Genomic DNA, 22,433 nt, shown 5'->3' on the forward strand with positions numbered 1-22,433 from the left:
GTGGAAGAACCATTGTACTAAACAGACAGAATTCGTTCAAATATACAGAATCTTATTCATACGTGGTGATGAAGAGGAGCAGGTTTTTTCATAGGGATGCCAGAACTCCTTTAATTAGACAGAATAATTATATGTTTATCATTGCCACTTTTAGATGACAGAGACATTATAACACGTGACATGATTATTAACATACTTACAATGTCCTCAGCTTGGGCATATGGTTGAAACTGGAAACAGGAATTGTGGTTATATTGTTGTTATTCAGAGTTCTGTATGAAGAAGAAAGAACTTTTTAGAGAAATGAAACTAAAATCCCTGGGAAACCCTCAATTTATTATTCTTATGGGGATACTTTTAGGCTTATGAACAAACTCGCATCAATTATTTATTAGGGTGTGTTTTTTCCCAGAGCATTCTTGGCAAATACATTAAAAACACAAATTAGAGAAGTGGACCAAAGATTAGTTCACTGGAAAACAAGGGTTTAAGCACACGGGCAGATTCACCTCTTCTGCAGGGCGATAATCTCCCCGAACTGCCTTCCCTCTGCCTGCCGCCTGCTATAATGACAAAACGCCAACACCAATGCACTCGCGGCGATTCGATTTCCATTGGCGCTGGCGTTTTGTCATTATAGCAGGCGGCAGGCAGAGGGAAGGCAGTTCGGGGAGATTGTCAGCCTGCAGAAGAGACGATTAGTCGCCATGCGACTATATCTCCCTGAATCTGCCCGTGCGCTTAAACCCTTAGAAGAGAGTTGCATTACATCATCAAATCAATAAAAGTAGGGATGGACTGAATTCAGGCCAGGATTCTACCTTTTTCAGCAGGATTTGGATTTGGGCGAATCCAAGTGCCTGGGTGAACCGAATCCGAAAGGTAAATATCATGTAATTTATTGTCACACAAATAAGGAAGAATAAACATGGGATCAGCGTACGGTTCTTTTTCTCCTTTCTGTTTCCTAATTTACATATGCAACTTAGGTTTTGGATTCGGTATTTGCCCACATCTTTCATGAAGTATTCAGGATTTGCCCGAATCCCAAAACACTGGATTCGGTGCATCCCTACATAAAAAAAGCTAGGCCAAGAGGTACCAGTTCCCAAGGCAAGTAACCTTTGTCCCTGCTTCCTAACCCTATCACAGAATTCTTAGGAATTGTGAGCAAAATACTTATAAAGGGTAACTTCTCCCTTAGATTAACAACACTCCTTTGGTGTGTATATTTAGTGTCAAGTACTTACAAAACCTCTAGTCCTCTTAGGGCCCGGAAAGCTCCATCTTCAATGCAGCTGATCTGGTTCTTATCCATTTGGCTGTGGAGAACAGAAACAAGGTTACCTTTGATTTAAAATATCAGTCTCTGTATACACAAGAATAAAAAAAATGATCTTGTAGATCCTGAAGTACAAATCTTCTACTAAGCTGGCTCTAGTGGCCTTCAGGGAAACCTAGAATAACAGCAGTGTAGGCATTGTAAAGAGATTCATATCTGGCCTTAGGGGTCTGTAGTTTTATATGCACATCATAAGGCCAACTTCTGAGCAATTTAGAATATCTGGTATCATAAACTGCTTAGAACTATCTATATCAATGATGAGATGGGAGAGGCGATGTCTATACAGGGTCTACCATTAAAATAAACATATCAACTCACAGGTTTTTGAGTTCAGTAGCTCCTCGAAATGTTTTCCTTGGAATGGCTTGGATTAGATTCTCACTCAGATCTCTGAAACAGCAAATAGAAATGTTTGAAAGATGCAGCATTTATTGTGTTTTTCACGTCAAATGACATCTAAAAAAACTCCATTAAACAAAGGAGAACGCTACTGACTCTGACTCCAGAAACAAGAAAGTCCGCTGTTTAACTGGCCTGGAGGAGAACTGACTCCTGTCATATTGTTTCAGAACCGGAGCAGAAAGGGATAGACACTACTTTAAACTACTTTAAATGGTAATTACATTTACACGTAACTGTAAGACCAATGACATTTTGTAATAAATATATATTGTAAAGTTGCCTAGAATGACTTTCCCTTCAATAGGCAAAAACAGGTTTTTTTTAAAATAACCTCTCCCATTGACTTAAACGCAATTCAGCATGTTTTTGAATAGTCAAATTTGATTACTTAAAGGGCCAGAGTGTGATAAATCTCAAAAATTGAATTTGAATATTTTATAAATACTTGAGTCGAATTTGAATCACTCCCTAGTCGAATTTGACAGTTTTGACAATAAAAAAATTTGAAATTTCAATTCGGCCCTTTATAAAACTGCCCCGTAAGGTTTACTACCCCCCACGCACACGCTGTCCAAACTTGATTAATAAAACAAGAGCTGGAAAATATACTCCTTGGATACACTGCAGCAAAAGCTAACTCTTCCAGTCAGTACTATTACAAGGGTTAATATCAAATAAAAAAAAAGCAGTATTACATAATTGAAGTCTTTAAACTCAGCGTAAAGGATACAGAACAGGAACTGATTAAAAGTCTCCCACTGATTTCTATTACACAGAGAGGTATTGTTTGCAGAAGTCATACAGAAAAGTACCGTGTGTGACCAGCGTGTGGCACTAGCAGCCTTTGTAGTTTTGATAGCACAAAGCCCACAAGGGATCACTGGTTATTCTGAACTTCAATGTACAGAGAAATGGATGAATTTCCCTTTCAAAAGTTTCAAAGAAGAAATTAGCTTTTTCTAGTTCTATTTAAAAGTGCAGCATTAGCACGGCGGAATAATGAAGACAAAAGCTGATCGTGAAACATGGATTCCACGCAGTCACATTTGTATAGAGCCAGTGGAAACGCTTCACGAGCCGTTGTCAAAGGCATTGCAGCAGCGCAGAATCTCCTGCCTGGTTTGGGCTTTCCAGTAAGTGACCAGAAACAAGTCACTCTTTTTGGCAGTGTCGATCACACGGCACAATGACATACTGGGAGTGAGCCTTGAAAATCTGAGATGGGAGAGGGACAGTGAGCAATGGCTGATCCAGCGGGACATCTGCACACACCTTGGAGTGGGGCAATGCAACATCATTTGTTAAAAGGGTAACTTTCGCAAAAATGAAGAATTAATATAAGCTTCATCATACTGAAATAAGAAACTTTCTAAATACAATCAATTAAAAATTCTGTACTGTTTCTGAAATAATCAAGTTTATATTCACTATCCCTCTCTCAGCATATGTTTCTCTTCATTCTGTCTTCATGTAGGAGTTGGGTGTCAGATATTCATTAACAGTTAAGGTGGCCATACACGGGCAGATAAAGCTGCCGATACCGGTCGTTTAGACTAGGGATGCACCGAATCCACTTTTTTGGATTCGGCCGAACCCCCGAATCCTTCACGAAGGATTCGGCCGAATACCGAACCGAATCTGAACCCTAATTTGCATATGCAAATTAGGGGTGGGAAGGGGAAAACATTTTTTACTTCCTTGTTTTCTGACAAAAAGTCAAGCAAATTTCCCTCCCTGCCCCTAATTTGCATATGCAAATTAGGATTCGGATTCGGTTCGGCCGGGCAGAAGGATTCGGCCGAATCCGAATCCTGCTGAAAAAGGCCGAATCCTGGCCGAATCCCGAACTGAATCCTGGATTCGGTGCATCCCTAGTTTAGTCCAATTTGACAGCTTATCTGCCCGTGTATGGGGGCTTCCGACGGGTCTTCCCGATCTATATCTGGCCACGATATTGATCGGGAAGGTTTGATTTTAACCAGACCGACCCGTCTGAGCCCCTTGGCGTATCGTATCATACGGCCGAACATTCGTATTACCCCCGATATAGCCATGCCGTTAGTGGCATATCGGGGAAAGATCCACTCGTTTTTGCTTGTACTGGAATCAGTTATTTGAGTGAGCTCTAAGGGCAGAGACACACGTGGATATTCGGGGAGATTAGTCACCCAGCAACAAATCGCCTCTTCTTCGGGCGACTAATATCCCAGAACTGCCTTCCCGCCAGCAAGAATTTAAATCACTGGCAGGAAGGCACTCGGATTGCTTCTTTTTCCGGTTTCATCCTGAGGCAACTTTGGGCGACTTCGGAAAACGAAGTGCTCTGAGAGCAATCCCGCCTGCGATTTAGATTTTAGCCGCCGGGAAGGTAGTTCGGGGAGATTAGTCGTCCAGCGACAAATCTCCTCTTCTTCGGGCGACTAATATCCCAGAACTGCCTTCCTGCCAGCAAGAATTTAAATCACTGGCAGGAAGGCACTCGGATTGCTTCTTTTTCCGGTTTCATCCTGAGGCAACTTTGGGCGACTTCGGAAAACGAAGTGCTCTGAGAGCCATCCCGCCTGCGATTTAGATTTTAGCCGGCGGGAAGGTAGTTCGGGGAGAGTAGTCGCCCAAAAAAGAGGCAATTTGTCACCGGGCAACTGAATCTCCCCGAATCTCCACGTGTGTCTCTGCCCTAATACATCTGCGAGGAAAGGGAGCCCCCCTATAAGATATATTGGATCTAACTGTCAATGATTATCTGACACCCAACTGCTGCATGAAGACAGAATGAAGAGAAACAGATGCTGAGAGAGGGATAGTGAACATAAACTTGATTATTTCAGAAACAATACAGAATTTTTAATTGATTTGTATTTAGAAAGTTTCTCATTTCAATGTGACGAAGCTTCTATAAAATTTTCATTTTTGCGATAGTTAACCTTTAAATATCCACTCAATTCTCAAGATATCATTGACTTTTATTGTTGAGTAAGATTTTCCATGCACTTTTGGGGACCAGATTGTTCATATCCTACAGAGGTTCTCCAGCTGGACATCACTCATTTATATGATGTGTTTCAAAGATCTTTTTAACCAGGTACACCTTTAAGTTAACTTTTAGTATGTCATAGACTGTTTTTTTCAGGGCCGTTCCTCAGGCGCCAGTGAACGGCCAGTTACAAGGGGCGGCAAAAAGCCGCCTCCTGTAACTTTAAGAGCCGAATTTTAGTTTTTTTAAACCGGAAATTCGGCTCTGCTAGTGCAGAAAGCGCAGTATGTGTTCGCTGCGCTAGCGATGCAGCCCCCTTTGACCTGCTCCGAAGCTAAACTTTTAAGCGCGGAGCGGGAGAGGGGGGCGGCATCGGGGGTTGCTGCTTCAGGTGGCAGCAGCCTGCGGATCGCCCCTGGTCTTATTCTAAGCAACTTTTCAATTGGCCTTTTTTTTATAGTTTTTGAATTACAGGTATGAGACCTGTTATCCAGAATGCTTGGGACCTGGGGTTTTCGGATAATGGATCTTTCTGTAAGTTGGATCTTCATATCTTAAGTCTACTAGAAATGTAAACATTAAATAAACCCATTAAGGCTGGTTTTGCTTCCAATAAAGATTATTTATATCTTGGATCCAGTACATGGTACTGATTTATTATTACAGAGAAAAAGGAATAATATCACCTTGCAAAGTTATGGCCCAGGAGACTGGATTTCCTACATGAGTAGCTACTGTATTATGCTTTATTAGTATATCACTGGTATATTAGGGTTCATTGATTAATATAGGTGCTAAAATGCACCAGTACAGTATCAACCAATCAGCGGTTAGTTTTCATCAAACTTCTGCAAGTTAGAAAATGAGTGCAAAGTTCCTATTGGCTACTAATCAGGTCCAAAATGTTATTATATTCACCAGCCTCAACTGGAGCTTCCAAGTGATGATTCCTATCTCTCTAGCATTTTTTCAGTATTGGCATCAATCATAATTTTTTTTACCTCCCAATGATTCTTCCAGTTTAGGTAGCAAAGTCCTGGATTTGACAAAAAAAAGTGGGAGGGATTTGGTAAGATTGGTGGTGTGTCTGGGTGTGGTAAGGCCAAAACGGTTTTACTTTTTATTATTCCAGTGTTGGGAAGCATTCACTCTACTGATGAAAGTACAACACAAATCACGTAGAACCACTAGATTAAATACTGTTATTGAAAAAAATAGATCCAGAATGCTTGAAACCTGAGGTTTTCCAGATAATGGATCTATCTGCAATTTGGATCTTCGTAACATACGTCTACTAGAAAGTCATGTAAATATTAAATAAACCCAACAGGCTGGTTTTGCTTCCAATAAGAATTCATTATATCTTAGTTGGGATCAAGTACAAGCTACTGTTTTATTATTACAGAGAAAAAGGAAAATATTTTTAAAAAAATTTGCATTGGATAAAATGCGAGTCTATGGGAGACGGCCTTTCTGCAATTTGGAGCTTTCTGGATAACGGGTTTCCAGATAACAGGTCCCACAAAAACGTTTTGAATTCAAAATGTTTTACTTGTGGCAGGTGGCCATGAAACGCGTCGAGCGTGCAGCCCATGGGACGATAAAGGCATGCAATATATATTTTTTCAATTTTAATCATGACGGACTAAAACTTCATTTTTTAAATGTTTTCCGGTCTCTCTGGTGCTCCATCATTTGACTGTTTTACTTTAAAACCCCTATTGTAGAGGAAAGAAAAAGAAGTTGAGCATTTTTAGGCTACATGTTATCAACCTGTGAGTGCAGGCGCAGCCCTAACCTTCAGTGCTTGTTTTTGCATTTTCTAAAAAGAGGACCCTATAAAAGGATCACTGTTGCTCTCTCTCTCTCTCTCTCTCCGTCCGGCTAATCTCAGATTGACACCCTGCACCAATTGAAATTTTCCCTGTTTGGCCCTTCTCTCTGTTCTCTGTTTGAGAGGATTAAATTTGGACCCAGCAGGAGGGTAATTGGCTTCCAGAAACCAAGCATCCAGCTCTCTCTGTGGTTCCATTCCCTTCACTTAGCAGTATGTTGCCGGACACAAGCGATACGTAGCTGGATTATAAATGAAAGGTCCCGGTTCAATGGTTTTAAACATGCTTTGTTCTTCATCGGCCACCGCAAGAGATGAACACTGGATAAAGGGAGCTGTATTCAATTAACATTGCAGGCCACAAGCTACATTCAACACCCAAACTGCACTTGCAACTCCCCAAATTCCCTAACATAGGTATTTTAGTAGTTCTGCAATAACTGTAAGGCCAAATGTTTTCCATTACTGCTGTAATAATTATTATTTAAAGGGGTTATTCACCTTTACATTAACTTTTTGTATGACGTAGAGACAATTTGCAATGGATTTTAATTTTTTATTATTTGTGTTGTTTCAGTTATTTAGCTTTTTATTCAGCAGCTCTCCAATTTGCAATTTCAGGAATCTGGTTTCTAGGGTCCAAATACCCTAGCAACCATGCACTGAAGTAACTATACAAATATGAATAGGAGAGGGCCTATATAGGAAGATCCTCAATAAACAATAACAATACATTTGTATTGCATTACAGAGCTTCTTTTTTTTTTTTTTAGATAGGGCCAGTGACCCCCATTTGAGAGCAAGAAAGAGTCAGAAGCAAATAATTCAAAAATGATAAGAAAGCAAAAGTGAAGACCAATTGAAAAGTTGCTTAGCAATAAGCCATTCTATGACATACTTAAAATGAAGGTAAATGTGAACCACCTCTTTAAGTACCTATACCTGATATTCAGTGATGTAGTGATAAGACAGTGCCACTGTAATTGGACATAGGCCACTACAGGTATGGGGTTCGTTATCTGGAAACCCATTATCCAGAAAGCTCCGTCTCCCATAGACTCCATTTTATCCAAATAATCGAAATTTTAAAAAATTATTTCCTTTTTCTCTGTAATAATAAAACAGTAACTTAAACTTGATCCCAACTAAGATATAATTAATCCTTATTGGAAGCAAAACCAGCCTATTAGGTTTATTGAATGCTTACATGATTTTCTAGCAGAAAGGTATGACGATCCAAATAACAGAAATATCCATTATCCAGAATACCCCAAGTCCCGAACATTCTGGATAACAGGTCCCATACCTGTACCACAAACAAACTGATCCCCAAATGGCAGCAGTGAAGCAACAGACTTCATACAGTTTTCAGTATATATAAAACATGCTCAAATGAACATTTTAAATAAACATTTTTCAATGTTCCCATTGGTTCTCTAATCAAGATTTATCACCACCAAACACAAGAAGGTGAGAACCATAGCAGCCTAAAATTGTTGCAAGTTTGGAGGAAAAAAAAGATCTTTATTTTTTCAACTTCAATGTTTTTAAGTGAGCAAAAAATGCTACTGATAAAAGTAAACTAGCGTAACTAGATGTTACTGGGCCCCACAGCAAATCCATTATGGGGGCCCCCAACAGATCCAGAGGTTGTCCTGTTTTACTAGTAGATGTTGAAATTGAGCAGTATTGGGCAGTCTATACCTCCTGGGCCCCCCTGCAGCTACAGGGTCTGCTTCCTCTGTAGTTACACCCATGATTAAAGGAGAACTAAAGCTTAAGTAAGGAAGTAGGGTAAAAATTTTGTACATAATGTTTTTGGCTTCTGTACCAGCCCAAGGCAACCACAGCCCTTTAGCAGTAAATATCTGTGTCTGCTGATTCACTGCACATGTGTGCTGCTGTCACTTACTGAGCTTAGGGACCCACTCACAATATACAGTACATATAGAATAGAAATGTCACAATATAAGGCTGATTAGTAATTAATACATATAATTACTACATGGCAGCACAGAAACCAGTGCAATTAGCCTCAGAATTTAATAATCAGCCCTGTAGCATCAGCTTATATTACAGACAAATCTGATTTTCTGCTTGATAATTAGTGACGACCCCTAAGCTTAGCTTCTCAACAGCTGCTCAGAGCCCACTGAGCATGTGAGTGTCACAGACACTTTCCAAGATGGTGACCCCCTGTGACAAGTTTGAAGTCCTGGATCATTGCTGCTATTGACAAGCGGAAACTTTAGGCTGGTGCAATAAGTTCAGTATATAAAATATGCCATTATTAGCCACATTCATTTTTAGGGTTTAGTTCTCCTTTAAGGGACAACAAGGAATCTATTAGTCATTACAATGGACAGTGGGCAAGGAAAAGGGTGCATAGCAACTGATGTTTTCTGGGGTCTCAGTGATTGCATTTATCATCACCCTATCCCCAACAACCAAGAAGTGACTGTGTGGGAAGAAAATTAACTAGGATTACATTTTTTTTAGTCTTTTTTCACTTTTTTTGAATTTGGAAAAAAATCTCAAATTTAACGTAAATGTAGTTTTTTCTTGATTGCCAGCATATTAAAAAAAAAAACTTGAGTCAGAAAACTCGATTGCATTAAATTGACTGCAATTAAATCGTATTCTACTATTCATTTTGTCTGCAACATCTCTAATGTTTTCGAATTTTAAAACAGCTAGAATTTTGATAATACAACTCCCATAACTTCGAGAGGAATTCACCCACTCAATCTGCCAAATTCCTGACAAGTGGTTGATGGCCGTAAGTCATATGTTTAAAAGAAAGTGACGTCTTAGATGAAAGCCAAATAATTCCCCAAACCGTTTTCCTTTTTTTGCCCTTACATCTCCCACCTTTGTTTCATTTTGGGTAATCTTTATAGGGGCACCCAAAAATGTTATCAAGATAGTTTCCCTGCACAAGACAATGCCTTCGGACAAGCAGGGAAATGTTGTGCGGTTGATTAAGCAGTTGAAGGGACACTATAGAGCAAGATTGAATAGCAATCAAGGTGACTCGTTGTGAGATGATACTTCGTGCTTTGTCAGGATCGGTCCTTAGGTCAATAGCTTTGATTGACAAGTCTGGCAGATAGCGTGTAGGTGTGGAGAGACTGCAAGACATCAGTGAAGACAGGCTAATGGAAATCAATACAGCAATCAGTGTTTGCATTACCTAAGGACAGACACTATCAAATGAGATTCACTCTCAGTTTGTTGTTGGCTTGCTGCATGTCTGTCAGGGAGCTGATGACAAAGCACAATTGGGGAAAGACACCAAGGACTATTCATGGTTACCCACAATGGTTCTTTTGCTTTAGACTCAGAGAGACACTACAATAAGCAAAAGATATGTCTTAGTCTTTTCCTAAATGTGTTTTTTCTTCTGACCCTTCAAATACATTACGACTAAGCTGTTTGGCACATCAGGATAATGTGAGTTATAGCATTAAGAAGCAAACATAAACAGGCAAGCTACTGTAACAGGCACAAAACAGAAGTAGAACGTTTAATCAATTGCAACTCCCAGACACAATAACTGGGCACAGGAACTCACAGCTACAGGTAAACTGTAGTTGAGATTAAAAAAAAAAAATGACCATGACATTGAGCAATTTGTTCAAATCCATCCTGGATAAGTTCAGCCCTACATGGGCTGACCCACTCCAATATCATAGCCATTGGAAGTGGCATAAACAGACAGATTCCATAAGTGAGGATATTCAGTATTTACTATAGCCATCTTCCTATTGTTTTACCTGGCAGTCCAAATGATTGGAACTGCAGGAAGTGTAGAGAAGCCGCCGATGCACTATATACTAGGAGAAATAGGGTATCGGAGATGTCATTATTAAACCTGCCCAATTAACAAAATGAATAACATCCTTAGTATTGCCCCATATCCATAGTAAATGGATAATGGTTAGGATAGCAAGGCCGAATTCACATACCAAAATAAAGTCAAAATTGATATGGCCATTTTTATTCTATTTGATTCAGAAGGTTAAAAAAAACAAAAACATCCATTGCTGTCTCCAATTTGCAACGTTTAGGTAGAAAATTCCTTTCCAAAGAGCAACTGCACCAGTCCCAGGATAAAGTGGATACTATGGATGCACTGAATCCCTATTTTCAGGATTCAGCCAAACCCTGAATCTGTCAGGAAGGATTCAGCCAAATCCCAAACCTGCAGTAAAATGCTTGGGTTTGTCCGAATCCTGAATCAAAACCAAGATTTGGTGTATCTCTACTTGATACTATATTAATTTCTCCTACCTTTTTCTCATTAAGCCTGCATAACATTCCCACATGTGTATTCACAACATAACCTTACATTTTTCAATGTGGAATCTCATTTGCCATTTCATGGTTCCCTTGCAAGGACGTCACATCCTGGACAGATTTATTTGTTCTGCCAAAGTCCCAATGAAAAATGTTTTATAAAATCGGACTTTTAAAAAATCATATATTTTTCAGAATTTATTAAACCCCGAGGAAGGAAAAATCCAAATCAGAAAATTCGGCATCTCAGACCTGTCGAGGTTGCATATAAGTCAATGGGAGAAGTCCCAATGATTTTTTGATGTGCACTGGGTTTCGTGCAATACCACAAAGTTTTCAGAGTTTTTCGGTAAAAAATACAAAAAAAACCCTGTGGAAATCGGATGAAAAATCCGAAAAATTGTGAAAATCTGATTTTTTTCCAGCAAAGCAAATTTTCTGGAAAATGTAATAATAAATAAGCCTAAAAAACCCAAGCGGATTTGATCAGAGTTCGTAGCAGAAAATATCGAGATAAATTCGGACTTGATAAATAACCGCCTTAGTTTTTATAGTCAAGGTCCTTTCTACTAGTGATGTGCGGGTCTTTTCCTGACCCTAGCCTGACTTCCGGGCCTCTATTATAGACCCGCGCCGCCCCGCCGATGACGTCACAAAAGGGGCAGAGCGAGAGGCGCGCGTATAAAAAAACTCAACCCGGAATTCGGAAGCCGGCATTTGGAAAGTCGCGTGGGAAAAGAGCGTGTGAGGTCGGCCCGAACCCGCCCAACCCATGGGTGAACCCGCTGGTCCTGCGGGTATAGGGTCGGCCCACACATCACTACTCTCTACCTCTCATCTCAGTAAATCAGTGTATTGGACATTATATTTTGCTGTGAGCCCATGAGATGTGAAATACAATTTAAACACAGTACCGTAATAATCATTTGCCAGAACAAAAACATGAGGCCTAGACTTTTCCTGGAGGCTGAATGATGCTTCCACTGGGAAACCCTAAAGAGTCATTATGGGGTTCAGTAACTAAAGATTGACAAGTGGCACCATAGGGCCAGTGCTGAACACTGCAGCATCAGGGAAACCATAACATCTGTTCCACAGTAGTAGTTTTCTGTTATAATGATTCCCTCTACCTGCTGTAGTGCTACAAATATACCTTTCCTCTTCATTCATAAAACATGAATAGACTACAGCTAGATTTAGGGCAGAGACACGCGGTCAGATTCGGGGAGATTAGTCGTCCGGCCACAAATCTCCTCTTCTACAAGGCAACTAATCTCCCTGAACTGCCTTCCCCTGCCTTCCCACCTGATAGAATGAAAATGGCACTCGGAGCACTTCGTTTTCCGAAATCGAATGAATTTTCCTCGTGAGGCAACTTTGTGTCCTTTACCCAAACTTAAACCAGATTTTACGAATGAAAATAGAAGAAAATCCAGCACAGAGAGAAAAATGATGCTAGGAGGGCTCCAGTACAAGCGCAGCCCTCTCAACTCGTATGATTTCATCTGCCACACATATTTTTTCACAGTTCATTGGTTTGTTCACCATAGAAATGAAAAATGGTACATTTTGTGAAACATACATACAGCTGGGGACTGACACTCCACTGCAGACCACGGACTGCCGAAAAACCCAGCTGCCTTAATAGACAGGACCTTGCAGCTCTCCCAAAGGACAAGCCATGGAATATATTCTTGATCACGTGCTGAAGTTTATTTTAAATATACCTTGGTCCCTTCTGCATTTGGCCTTGTAAAGCAATTAAACGAGAATGCCTCAGTCCCATTAGTTTAATAGAAAAGTCTGTGCAGCTCCTCGCCAAATTCAAAGTGGAAGCAAATACACTAGGGTTCACTAGGATTGTAATGAGCACGACAGGGTTGAACTATTCAGATGATTGTTTATTATTGCATCTGTAGCACATAAAATGAAACTATAGTTTAATATATTAGCCTGGACTACATACAGTCAAGCAGCAAAATGTAAACCCATTATTACTTAGTTGTAGGGTACTCCTAAAAAGCCGACATCTTGGACTGACCAATTAGAAGTTAGCTTTGATCTACTAAAAAGATCTGTTGCTATTTGCTAGCTGCACTGGTGCAGTCTAGCATCCGACGGGTCCTCCAAATCGATATCAGGCCAAAAATCTGCCAGATATCGATTGGTCAAGTTTGATTTTTTTGTATGATCCAGGACCGCATCGGCTAGTTGATGAGGTCCTGCGACCTGTTGGAGACCATTCATAGTATTGTAATCCGATCGTTCGGCCCAAGGCCGAACATTCTGATTCATCCGATATCGCCCAGCCGTTAGTGGGCATATTGGGTTAAGATAAACTCGTTTGTCGACCTTGCCAAACGAGCAGATCTTATAGTGTATGGCCCCTTTAGATTTCTCCCAACAGAGCTCTTAGCCATTTGCAAGCAATCCGATATTTGCTTTTCAATTGCTTTTCATTTTCTACCTTGAAGTCCATTTTCTACCTTGAAGAGAAGGGATGACAATCCCAAAGTTTTGGAACTACTACCTTATAGAGAGAAGGTTTATATGACTAGAGCCCCTGCCGCTGCTTCAGGGCACACATGGATGTCAGTCCCCCAATTTGGAAACCAATACCTTACATAGAGGAGATTTATATGAATAGAGCCCCCTGTCACTGTTCCAGATCCCCAAGGACAAACGAGCGGTTCTTTGCGTCTATGGCCACCTTAAATCCATTTTTCTTGATTCTTCATCATAGAATTTCTTGTGGTGGACTTGACCTGGAGCAAGCTGTGCATCTTTCTAATAGAAATATGTTCAGCTGATTACCATAGTTGTGCTTTATATGATCATTAACCAGAGTATCTGACCTAATCCAGTCATTGGGGGGATTATGAGACTGGATTTGGTCATGCAGCTACCGTTTAGGTAGCCATTGATTCACCTGTGTTTACTCGGCTACATATAGAAAGGTTCCTTAATGTTCTGAACAGTACATGAAATCAAGCAGTTCCCATGGTCATGGAAAATGTTCACATATAAATCACAAACCAAAGAAATAAATTTAATCTTATGTTTCGCATTTTACATTGTTATGGAAGCCTGAAAAGTACCACCTAGATGGGATTAGATTATTAAAATTAGGGCTAGAGCAACCAATCAGACCATTGTTTTTGTTTTCTAATTTATAGGTTATCTAGTTACTGGTGATGTTGCCGATAGCATCTCCAATGTTAGTAAACACAGTTTAGGCAGCCCATGAACTTCCAACCTTTTGGTTAGGGACCCCTTAGCTCATAACAAGGTTACAGATACAGTATAGGAAATGATTGGTGTATGAGCCATTCCGTCATAGCTCCAAAAATATTTAGAGAGCAACAAATGCCCCAAATCTCAAACTTACTGACCCTCAGGTTGGGCTTTTGGTTGTATCTAGGAGATAACATAGGGTTTTCCCCTGAATTTCCCCCAAAACTAACATTCAGGTTCTGGGTTACCCAAGGAGGGGGGATCCCCATATTCTGGGAATCGCTGCTCTGTAAAGTTAATAGGTATACTATGTATGCAGAGGTTATTTAAGTCAAATAGTTGTAGTAAACCTTATCTACTAAATCTATCCCTATTGGCTCAAATACACTGACACAATTTAGGAATTCAATATGGGACTCTTAACCTGTGCTTTAGCATTAGTTGATTGTTTGCCATGTTAGCTTAACATGAAGCCATTACTTTGCAAAAAGGCAAAAGCAAATCCAAGTCATTATCTGTTAGGGTTAAGAAGTATGACCCCCTAAACCACAGCCAATATCCTGCATGTGCGGTAAGGAAGCTTTTATATAGCCAAACACAGAGATGCAGCGTAGGATTTAACAACAGAGCATCTTAAATGCAAAAAATAATTGCACATGAGATTTAAGTCAGATATTATCTCAACTGGACCACACACCATTGTGCAGGAAGCACTGACCAGTGTTATGCAAGCTAACAGACTTCTTCTCTAATGTTGCCAATGCTGGTACTTCCAGAAATAATCGGATAGAACTTTTGGACTCCTGGGACATCTAAAAGTGAGTGTGGTAGTCTCAGTCCATAACAGGGGGCACTGAACCTAATCCTGTTTGCCTTTACAAATAAACCTCTGTTTTTTAACATTGCTGCTGCATTCAGTAAACATATTCCTGAACGACAACTGAAGCTGTTATCCAGAATGCTCAGGACCTGGGTTTTCAGGATAAGGGATCTTTCCATAATTTGGATCTTCATACACAGAGCCGGGCCAACCTGGCCAGGCGCCCTAGGCAGCCTGGCGGGCCAAGGCGCAGGCTCTGTGCGCGCTCGACTGCGCATGCGAGAAAGTGCACTCCAGTGCGCATGCGCAAAAGTGCGCTCCAGTGCGCATGGCAAAATGTGCGCGCGCATGCGCAGAAGCGCATTTGCGCCAGTGCCAGTCGAGGAGAGATGGGACCGGACATGGGGTAGGCGACAGAGCAGGTACGTGCCTGGTGCCCCCTCAGCTTTGCGCCCTAGGCACGTGCCTACTCTGCCTACCCCTAGTTCCGGCCCTGTTCATACCTTAAAGGGGCTGTTCACCTTTAAATTTAATTATATAAATTGTAGAGAATGATATTCCAAGACAATTTACAATTAGTTTTCATTTTTTTTATTATTTGTGTTTTTTTTTTAGTTATTTAGCTTTTTATGCAGCAGCTCTCCAGTTTGCATTTACAGCAATCTGGCTGCTAGGGTCCAAATTACCCTAGCAACCATGCATTGATTTTAATGAGAGTAGAATATGAATAGGAGAGGGCCTGAATAAAAAGATGAGTAATAAAAAGTAGTCATAACTAGAGATTTATAGCCTTACAGAGCATTTACACAATAGGATTGTTTTGCCTCCAATAAGGATTCATTATCTTAGCTGGGATCAAGTACACTGTTTTATTATTACTATTAAAATTATTTGATTGAAATAAACTCAATTGGTGAGTATATTCTGAGCTTTCTGGATAACAGATTTACAGATAATGGATCCCATAGCCATATTTACAACTGTAAACAAATGTTATTATAAATTTACAGAGTTGACGTCACAATGGAAAAATATTCAAATGCTGTTTAAAGGATATCATAACAATATTACTTTTACGTATGGAGTATATAGGGATCAGTCCTGTTTAAGATGTCTTAATAAGCGGAAAAAATAATGGGATTATTATATAAATACTTCTTTATGGCTTCTCTTTCTATGTTCCCTACACCTGCAATCAGATAAAAGTTTCATACGTGTTCTGTAACAGTCTCTAACATACCAGAGCATTTTGCAATTTGTAGTTTGGAGTAGTTTGGATTCCATTACTCATTAAATTTCTCACGTGCATTATCAGATACAGGTTCTTTGTAAAACACAATAATACAAATGTCTGAGATAAAACACAGCGACACCTCTTGAAAGGCAATAGAATTAAGTGACTGCGAGTGAATATTTATCTTTCAGATTGCTTTACCCTGTGACATGCAATCCAATCCTGCGGCCACCTCTCATATACCATCCTACAATAAGCTGTTACTTTGCGGAGAGTCTTTCTCGCTATGCAACCACCAGTAGCTGAGATATAACATAGACTGCTAGTTTGTTATGACAACCCCTGTTCTATTCCCAGCAGATCTTCTAATCCAGCTACATATAATTCTATTCCCAGGCTGAGAAGGTCTTGGGTGGTCACAAGAAATGTTACAGCCTGGAGCATCCTGAGTTCTTTCTCTTAGCCATTTATATGTTTTTACTAGGGAACCTGATCCTTTCTGGATATTTTATACACACGTAACAGCGGAATGAAAATACAAACCTTGTGTGCATGCTTTTATCTGAGAAGGAGAAAGGTCCTTATTCATAATATTCATGACACATTGCATAACAAAGTGATTTTACTTGCCGTCCTTGAAAGGACAATAATAGGTAAAAAAATTATATTAGAGGTCACGAGGAGTTTCCTAACCTCGACCTGCATGCCTTTGCCTTTTTATAGTCATGGAACTTCTCAGTTGCTTCCAATCCTGAAAACGCCATGTCCCAAGCATTCTGGATAATATGTCCCATACCTGCACTGCCAGGAGACCCTGGTTTATACAGTATATCAGTGTAAACTCTTTATGACCAGTTTATGAACTAGGGATGCACCAAATCCAGGATTAGGTTCGGGATTCGGCCTTTTTCAGCAGGATTCGGATACGATCAAATCCTTCTACCAGAATCCAAATTTGCATATGCAAATTAAGGGCGGGGAGGGAAATCGCATGACTCTTTGTCACAAAACAAGGAAGTAAAAAATGTCTTCCCCTTCCCACCCCTAATTTGCAAATGCATTCAGATTCGGTTCGGTATTCGGCCAAATCTTTCACGAAGGATTCGAGGGTTCAGCTGAATCCAAAATAGTGTATTCGGTGCATACCTATTATGAACATACTTCATGCCCAGAAGAGTTATCCATTATTATTTGATTACAATTGATAACGTATAATCCCATAACTGTAACTCAGAAACCTCAAATAAAAAAAAATGAAGACCAATTGAAGATTGTCTCCGAATCTCACTCTCTATGTCAAACTAAACGTTAACTTAAAGATGCACAATCCCTTTAAGGGTGTCTTTTTCATCTACATTGTCCTTATCATCTACATGGAGTGATATGGCACATCACTTATGTTTGTATAGACTGCCTAGAATTTCTCCATACGGGACCCCCTTAGATAGTATTGCTTGCCATCATTGCATTTAGGACATTATCAGCCAACTTGGAAGTTGCATGAGCCACAGTTTTCCTCACCTCCTGGTTGTACTTTCTGAACAAGTGAGTTGGTAGAGTATGTCCAGCTATGTACACTAAATTAAAATATAATGTGTGCCAGGATTCCTGGAAGAAGATTCCTGGATCCAGGTGGGGAACAATAGAGAGAGTAGTTGCTGTCTGATTTAACAAATTACTGTGTCCATTAATATTCTTTAGGTTTGGGAGGTCTTGACGCCTAGAAATATTTCCCTTTTAGTTATTGCACCAAGTACCGTTTTTTAAACAAAAAGTTTAACGCACTTCACAGTTGCTTTCCAGCTTTTAATTGTCCCCTATGACTGAGCCCAGCAAAGCTATCTGAACGTTCTCTGCTGCTCAATATCAGGTACATCAGATGGCTTTAAAATATTTCTCATTTTCTCTTTGTCCAAATAGTTCTTAGAGAAAGATTTTTCTTTCACAATCCTTTCCCAAATGAAGGAGCGCGCAGTTAACGAGAGATATTAATCACTCTAGCTTTGCAGAAGATGACAATTATCTACTCAGTAAATCAATGGGATGTAATTGCAATATTAATAGCTCATTACACAGACTAATGAGATATGTACAGCCATTGTCAGCAGCTGCTACAACATTACAAACTGTTAGTCACACCTTGCAAATGACTCAGAGGGGACCCCACTTCTAGGTTTCTGTCACACTGAGGTCAAAGTTGATCTAATAAAAAACTGAGATAGTGGGCAGACAACAATATATTATCCTTATTTTCTTCAAAGCTACACAAACCGAAGTCCCTTTATTGTAGGGCACAGAGCTAAACATATTTTCGGCACGGCACTAATGACAATGTTTACTTTTCCCCATTGTCCAGTATTTTTTAGCCAGTTTGGTCTTTGTGACTTTGCACGTTTATTTAGACAAACCTCTAGAGGTCTCTGATATTCTTTATTCTTGCTCAACGGTTGAAGTGCTTAAAGAGGACCATGTTAAACTTGAGTAATGTCCACTGTGGCATACCTCCAAACATATAAAAAATGGAAAAGGGGACCAAAAGATCTGCCATGCATAGAGTGGCACCCCCCCCCCCCCCATAATTACCATGTCAAATTTACAGAATTGTGCAAAATTATGAAAGTTTGAACATATTTCTTGGAGTTTTACGGCCATATTTTGTGTTATAACAGTTTTGCTAATGAAGGTGAAATTGTCTCATTTCTCCCAAGAGACTTGCTTATCTTAAATAGTTACAATTGTATCTATGCTTTTACATTTGTAAAATGTTACAAATGTATCTAAGTGTAGATACTGAGTGTTCTGGGTTCACAGTCAACAAGCCTCTTATTTGAATTATATTTCAGAAAAACTGGACAGTTGGGAGGTATGCTGTGGTCCACTAAGCCATAGACCAATCATCATCATAGACCAAGAATAGGTGCAAAATAGTGAACTAAAAATCTTGGTTGCAAGAGAAGGACAGAAACTTTACTCATGAAACAATGTAAATCCCTAAGTGCATTGCTGTTAAAGAAATAGTTTGGTGGGTTGATCCAATATACTACATCAGTAGGGTTGCCACCTGGCTGGTATTTTACCAGCCTGGACGGTAAATATGATGGTTGATCCCAATGTTATTGATAGGGAAAAAAGATAAATATATAGGAAGGCCGGTATTTTTTTCCAGAAAAGGTGGAAACCCTATACATCAGTGGAATCCAAACTATAGGACTGCAGTAGTGGGGGGCTTACACAAAAATGGAACATTCTAATATAGGGCAATTGAACACCGGGGGACTCATTTATCAACACCGACCAAATGTGTACCTGAAATTTGTATCTGAATAAGCTAATCACTGATTGGGTACTATGGGCTACTGTCCAGGTGCAGTAACGGAACTAGGTGGGGGTGGGCCGTGAAGCCGGGCCCCCCCCCACCCTCGTCCGTGCAAATTTACTTTGCGGCTGCAGCGCACACGATCTGCCGGGGGGCCCTGCGGCTGCGGGGTGCGGGCCCTGGCCCAGTTGCACCCCCTGCTCCCCTTGTAGTTACGCCACTGTCCAGGTGCAAATGTGTTCATGTTGATAATTGAGCCTGCCTCTTTACATTGTATAGTAGCAGTTGTTCTGATGATCTCTTTATCTCGCTCTTTTCCATACATTCCCTTTAATTACATTCAGACTTGCTATTTTGCAAATATGATCATTCAGACGAAGTGTGTTGTCAGATGGACCACATGTGCAATAATGATTGTCATTTAGAACGTCATCATTTTTGGAGGATTCTACTATTGTTACCTCAAGAGTGGCCAAAGATGTACCGCTGTTAAAGGAATGAAGGGATGCAGCTGGAATTTTTAGACATGTCCGAAACTATTGATATCCATAGCACCATAATATATTCCAAATAATTTGCTTTACACACAAGAACAGGTTATTGGCCAAAACCTGTTCTCAAATGACAATATCTGTATCTTAGCAAAGATTAGAATCCAGTTATGGAAAAATACAGAAAGCAGACCCAGGTTATAGAGATTACTCAGGTCCTAAGAAATGTGTACTTCAATAAATGTATTACAAAACTTGGGGATGGGTGCTGCTGAAAAATTTCGCTAAATTCTAGTTAGGCCACAGCCAAAGCCTATCTGTCTGTTATAATGAAAAGTGACAACGGCAGGAAACTATTTGTGACCAAACTGAAGTTCTAAAGAAAACACTTTCTCCAATATTTGGAGTTTCCTGCATTTTCCTCTCTTGGGATTTCTCTGGTTGTAAGACGCTGCCTTGACCATGGAAATCCTTCCTGTGGGACAGGGCCAAGTTTATTGTCTGTTTTCTTTGGGCAGAAGCATCTCAGGGCACAGCTGTTGGGAAGGGAATTTGGAATGAAACAAAAGACTTCATTAAGTGACTTAAGTGTTATCTTATCCCCCTATAAAAAAAGATTTAAAAGCACATAAACTCCCACAGCCCCATTCTATTTGTTTATGAACTTCAGATAAACATACCTAATTAACTGTGGCCAAGTATTAAGTGACATGCACTAATCATGATTAACTACCTTTTAACATCTCAAATACGTTCAGCAATTGCTACAGGCTATTGGCAGCTTAAAACACAACACTGACTTGTGAGCCAGCCTGGTGTAAACATCTATTGCTTCCAGTTTGTCGCTTATTGTGGGATGTTGTATTTAAAGGAAGGTTATTGTCTGAGTGGCCTGCAATGACTCCCTTTCACATTTTTATTTTAACATGAACCCCTATTCATTCTGCCTGTTGTTCTTTGCTTCAATTATGTCTAATTGCATAAGCATTTAATAAGTAATATAAATAAAACACAATAGTTCCTTTATATATAATATAATATATATATGTGTGTGTGTGTATAAACTGTATTTCGGAGTAGATTGGAGGGTCTGTATTCCTTCACATTTCTCTTAGAGGAACGTTTACAAGAAATATTCCATGCACTGATATATTTTCCCTACAAAACACAATCTCCTGTAGCCCTAACCTTACTGCCCAGCCTGTGAAAGCCACAGACTGAAATGTTTCTGGTCAAGTTCCAAATAAGACATTCTAGGCGCAGAAACAAATCCTATTAGATGTGGCATTACTGATGTGTCAGGCTGTAACTAGTGAGGCACAGCTCATCTATTGCTGTCACTTACTGCTTCAGGGGAAGTCTCACCAGCCGATCTTGTTGTTAATAGGTGTGAGAACAGCAGTGACACTTATCTGCTTTATGTCGGGGTGAGAATGAAGTGAATGACCCAAATCACTGCTCTCCTTCAAAGTTGCATTACAGTTTGGCTTTTCTGTGGTTTCCTCCTAATTAAACCTGTGGATAATAAATTGGTAGATCTCTGTTATGCAGCCAGACACCTATTAGTGGTGGCGTTCTCATTTGATAGTAAAAAAAGTGCCAATCGAGTTTGTCTTCTGTCCCTGCCACAGTCTCATCAGCATGGGTTTTAACGCTTACAGAGTTAAAGGGAGGCAAAAGCAAACTATACAATGTTCCTTTAGCTTTCTGAAAGTTACTTTCTGAAACCCCCATATGTGATTATGCGTGTATATAAGATTCAAAGAGCTAATTTTCACACACACAGGCCATGTTTTTCCAATGGCAATAAATAAAAAGTCATATTGTTAGGGATGGAGTTAGGGTAGTAAAATCCTATATTTATAACCTAAGATTGGTATAAAGCCAGCCTCTGGGAAGTGACTGTAGGGTAGCAGGTATAGTAGGGAGAGATGATGCCTATAGTAACAGTGGGATAATAGTCTCTGAGAAAGGAATGTGGCTGTGGGATAGCAGGTATAGTAGGGAGAGATGGTGTCTATAGTAACAGTGGGATAATAGTCTCTGGGAAGGGAGTGTGACTGTGGGATAGTAGGTATAGTAGGGAGAGATGGTGCCTATAGTAGCAATGGGGATAATAGTCTGTGAGAAGGGAATGTGACTGTGGGATAACAGTTAAATTAGGGAGAGATGGTGCCTATAGTAACAGTGGGATAATAGTCTCTGGGAAGGGAGTGTGACTGTGGGATAGCAGGTATAGTAGGGAGAGATGGTGCCTATAGTAACAGTGGGATAATAGTCTCTGGGAAGGGAGTGTGACTGTGGGATAGCAGGTATAGTAGGGAGACATGGTGCCTATAGTAGCAATGGGGATAATAGTCTGTGAGAAGGGAATGTGGCTGTGGGATTACAGTTAAATTAGGGAGAGATGGTGCCTATAGTAACAATTTTGATAATAGTCTCTGGGAAGGGAGTGTGACTGTGGGATAGCAGGTATAGTAGGGA

General features: G+C 40.1%; 1 protein-coding gene across 1 annotated transcript in view; it reads right to left on the reverse strand.

The window, feature by feature from the left end:
- Positions 1-22,433, reverse strand: part of slit1.S (slit guidance ligand 1 S homeolog) — a 233,092-nt gene that overhangs the window by 83,033 nt on the left and 127,626 nt on the right. The window contains 3 exon segments of the mRNA NM_001087109.1: positions 201-272; positions 1,251-1,322; positions 1,664-1,735. Coding sequence (NP_001080578.1) covers positions 201-272; positions 1,251-1,322; positions 1,664-1,735 — 216 coding nt within the window.

This window comes from Xenopus laevis, chromosome 7S, assembly GCF_017654675.1.
Source record: "Xenopus laevis strain J_2021 chromosome 7S, Xenopus_laevis_v10.1, whole genome shotgun sequence".
Classification (NCBI taxonomy): Eukaryota; Metazoa; Chordata; class Amphibia; order Anura; family Pipidae; genus Xenopus; species Xenopus laevis.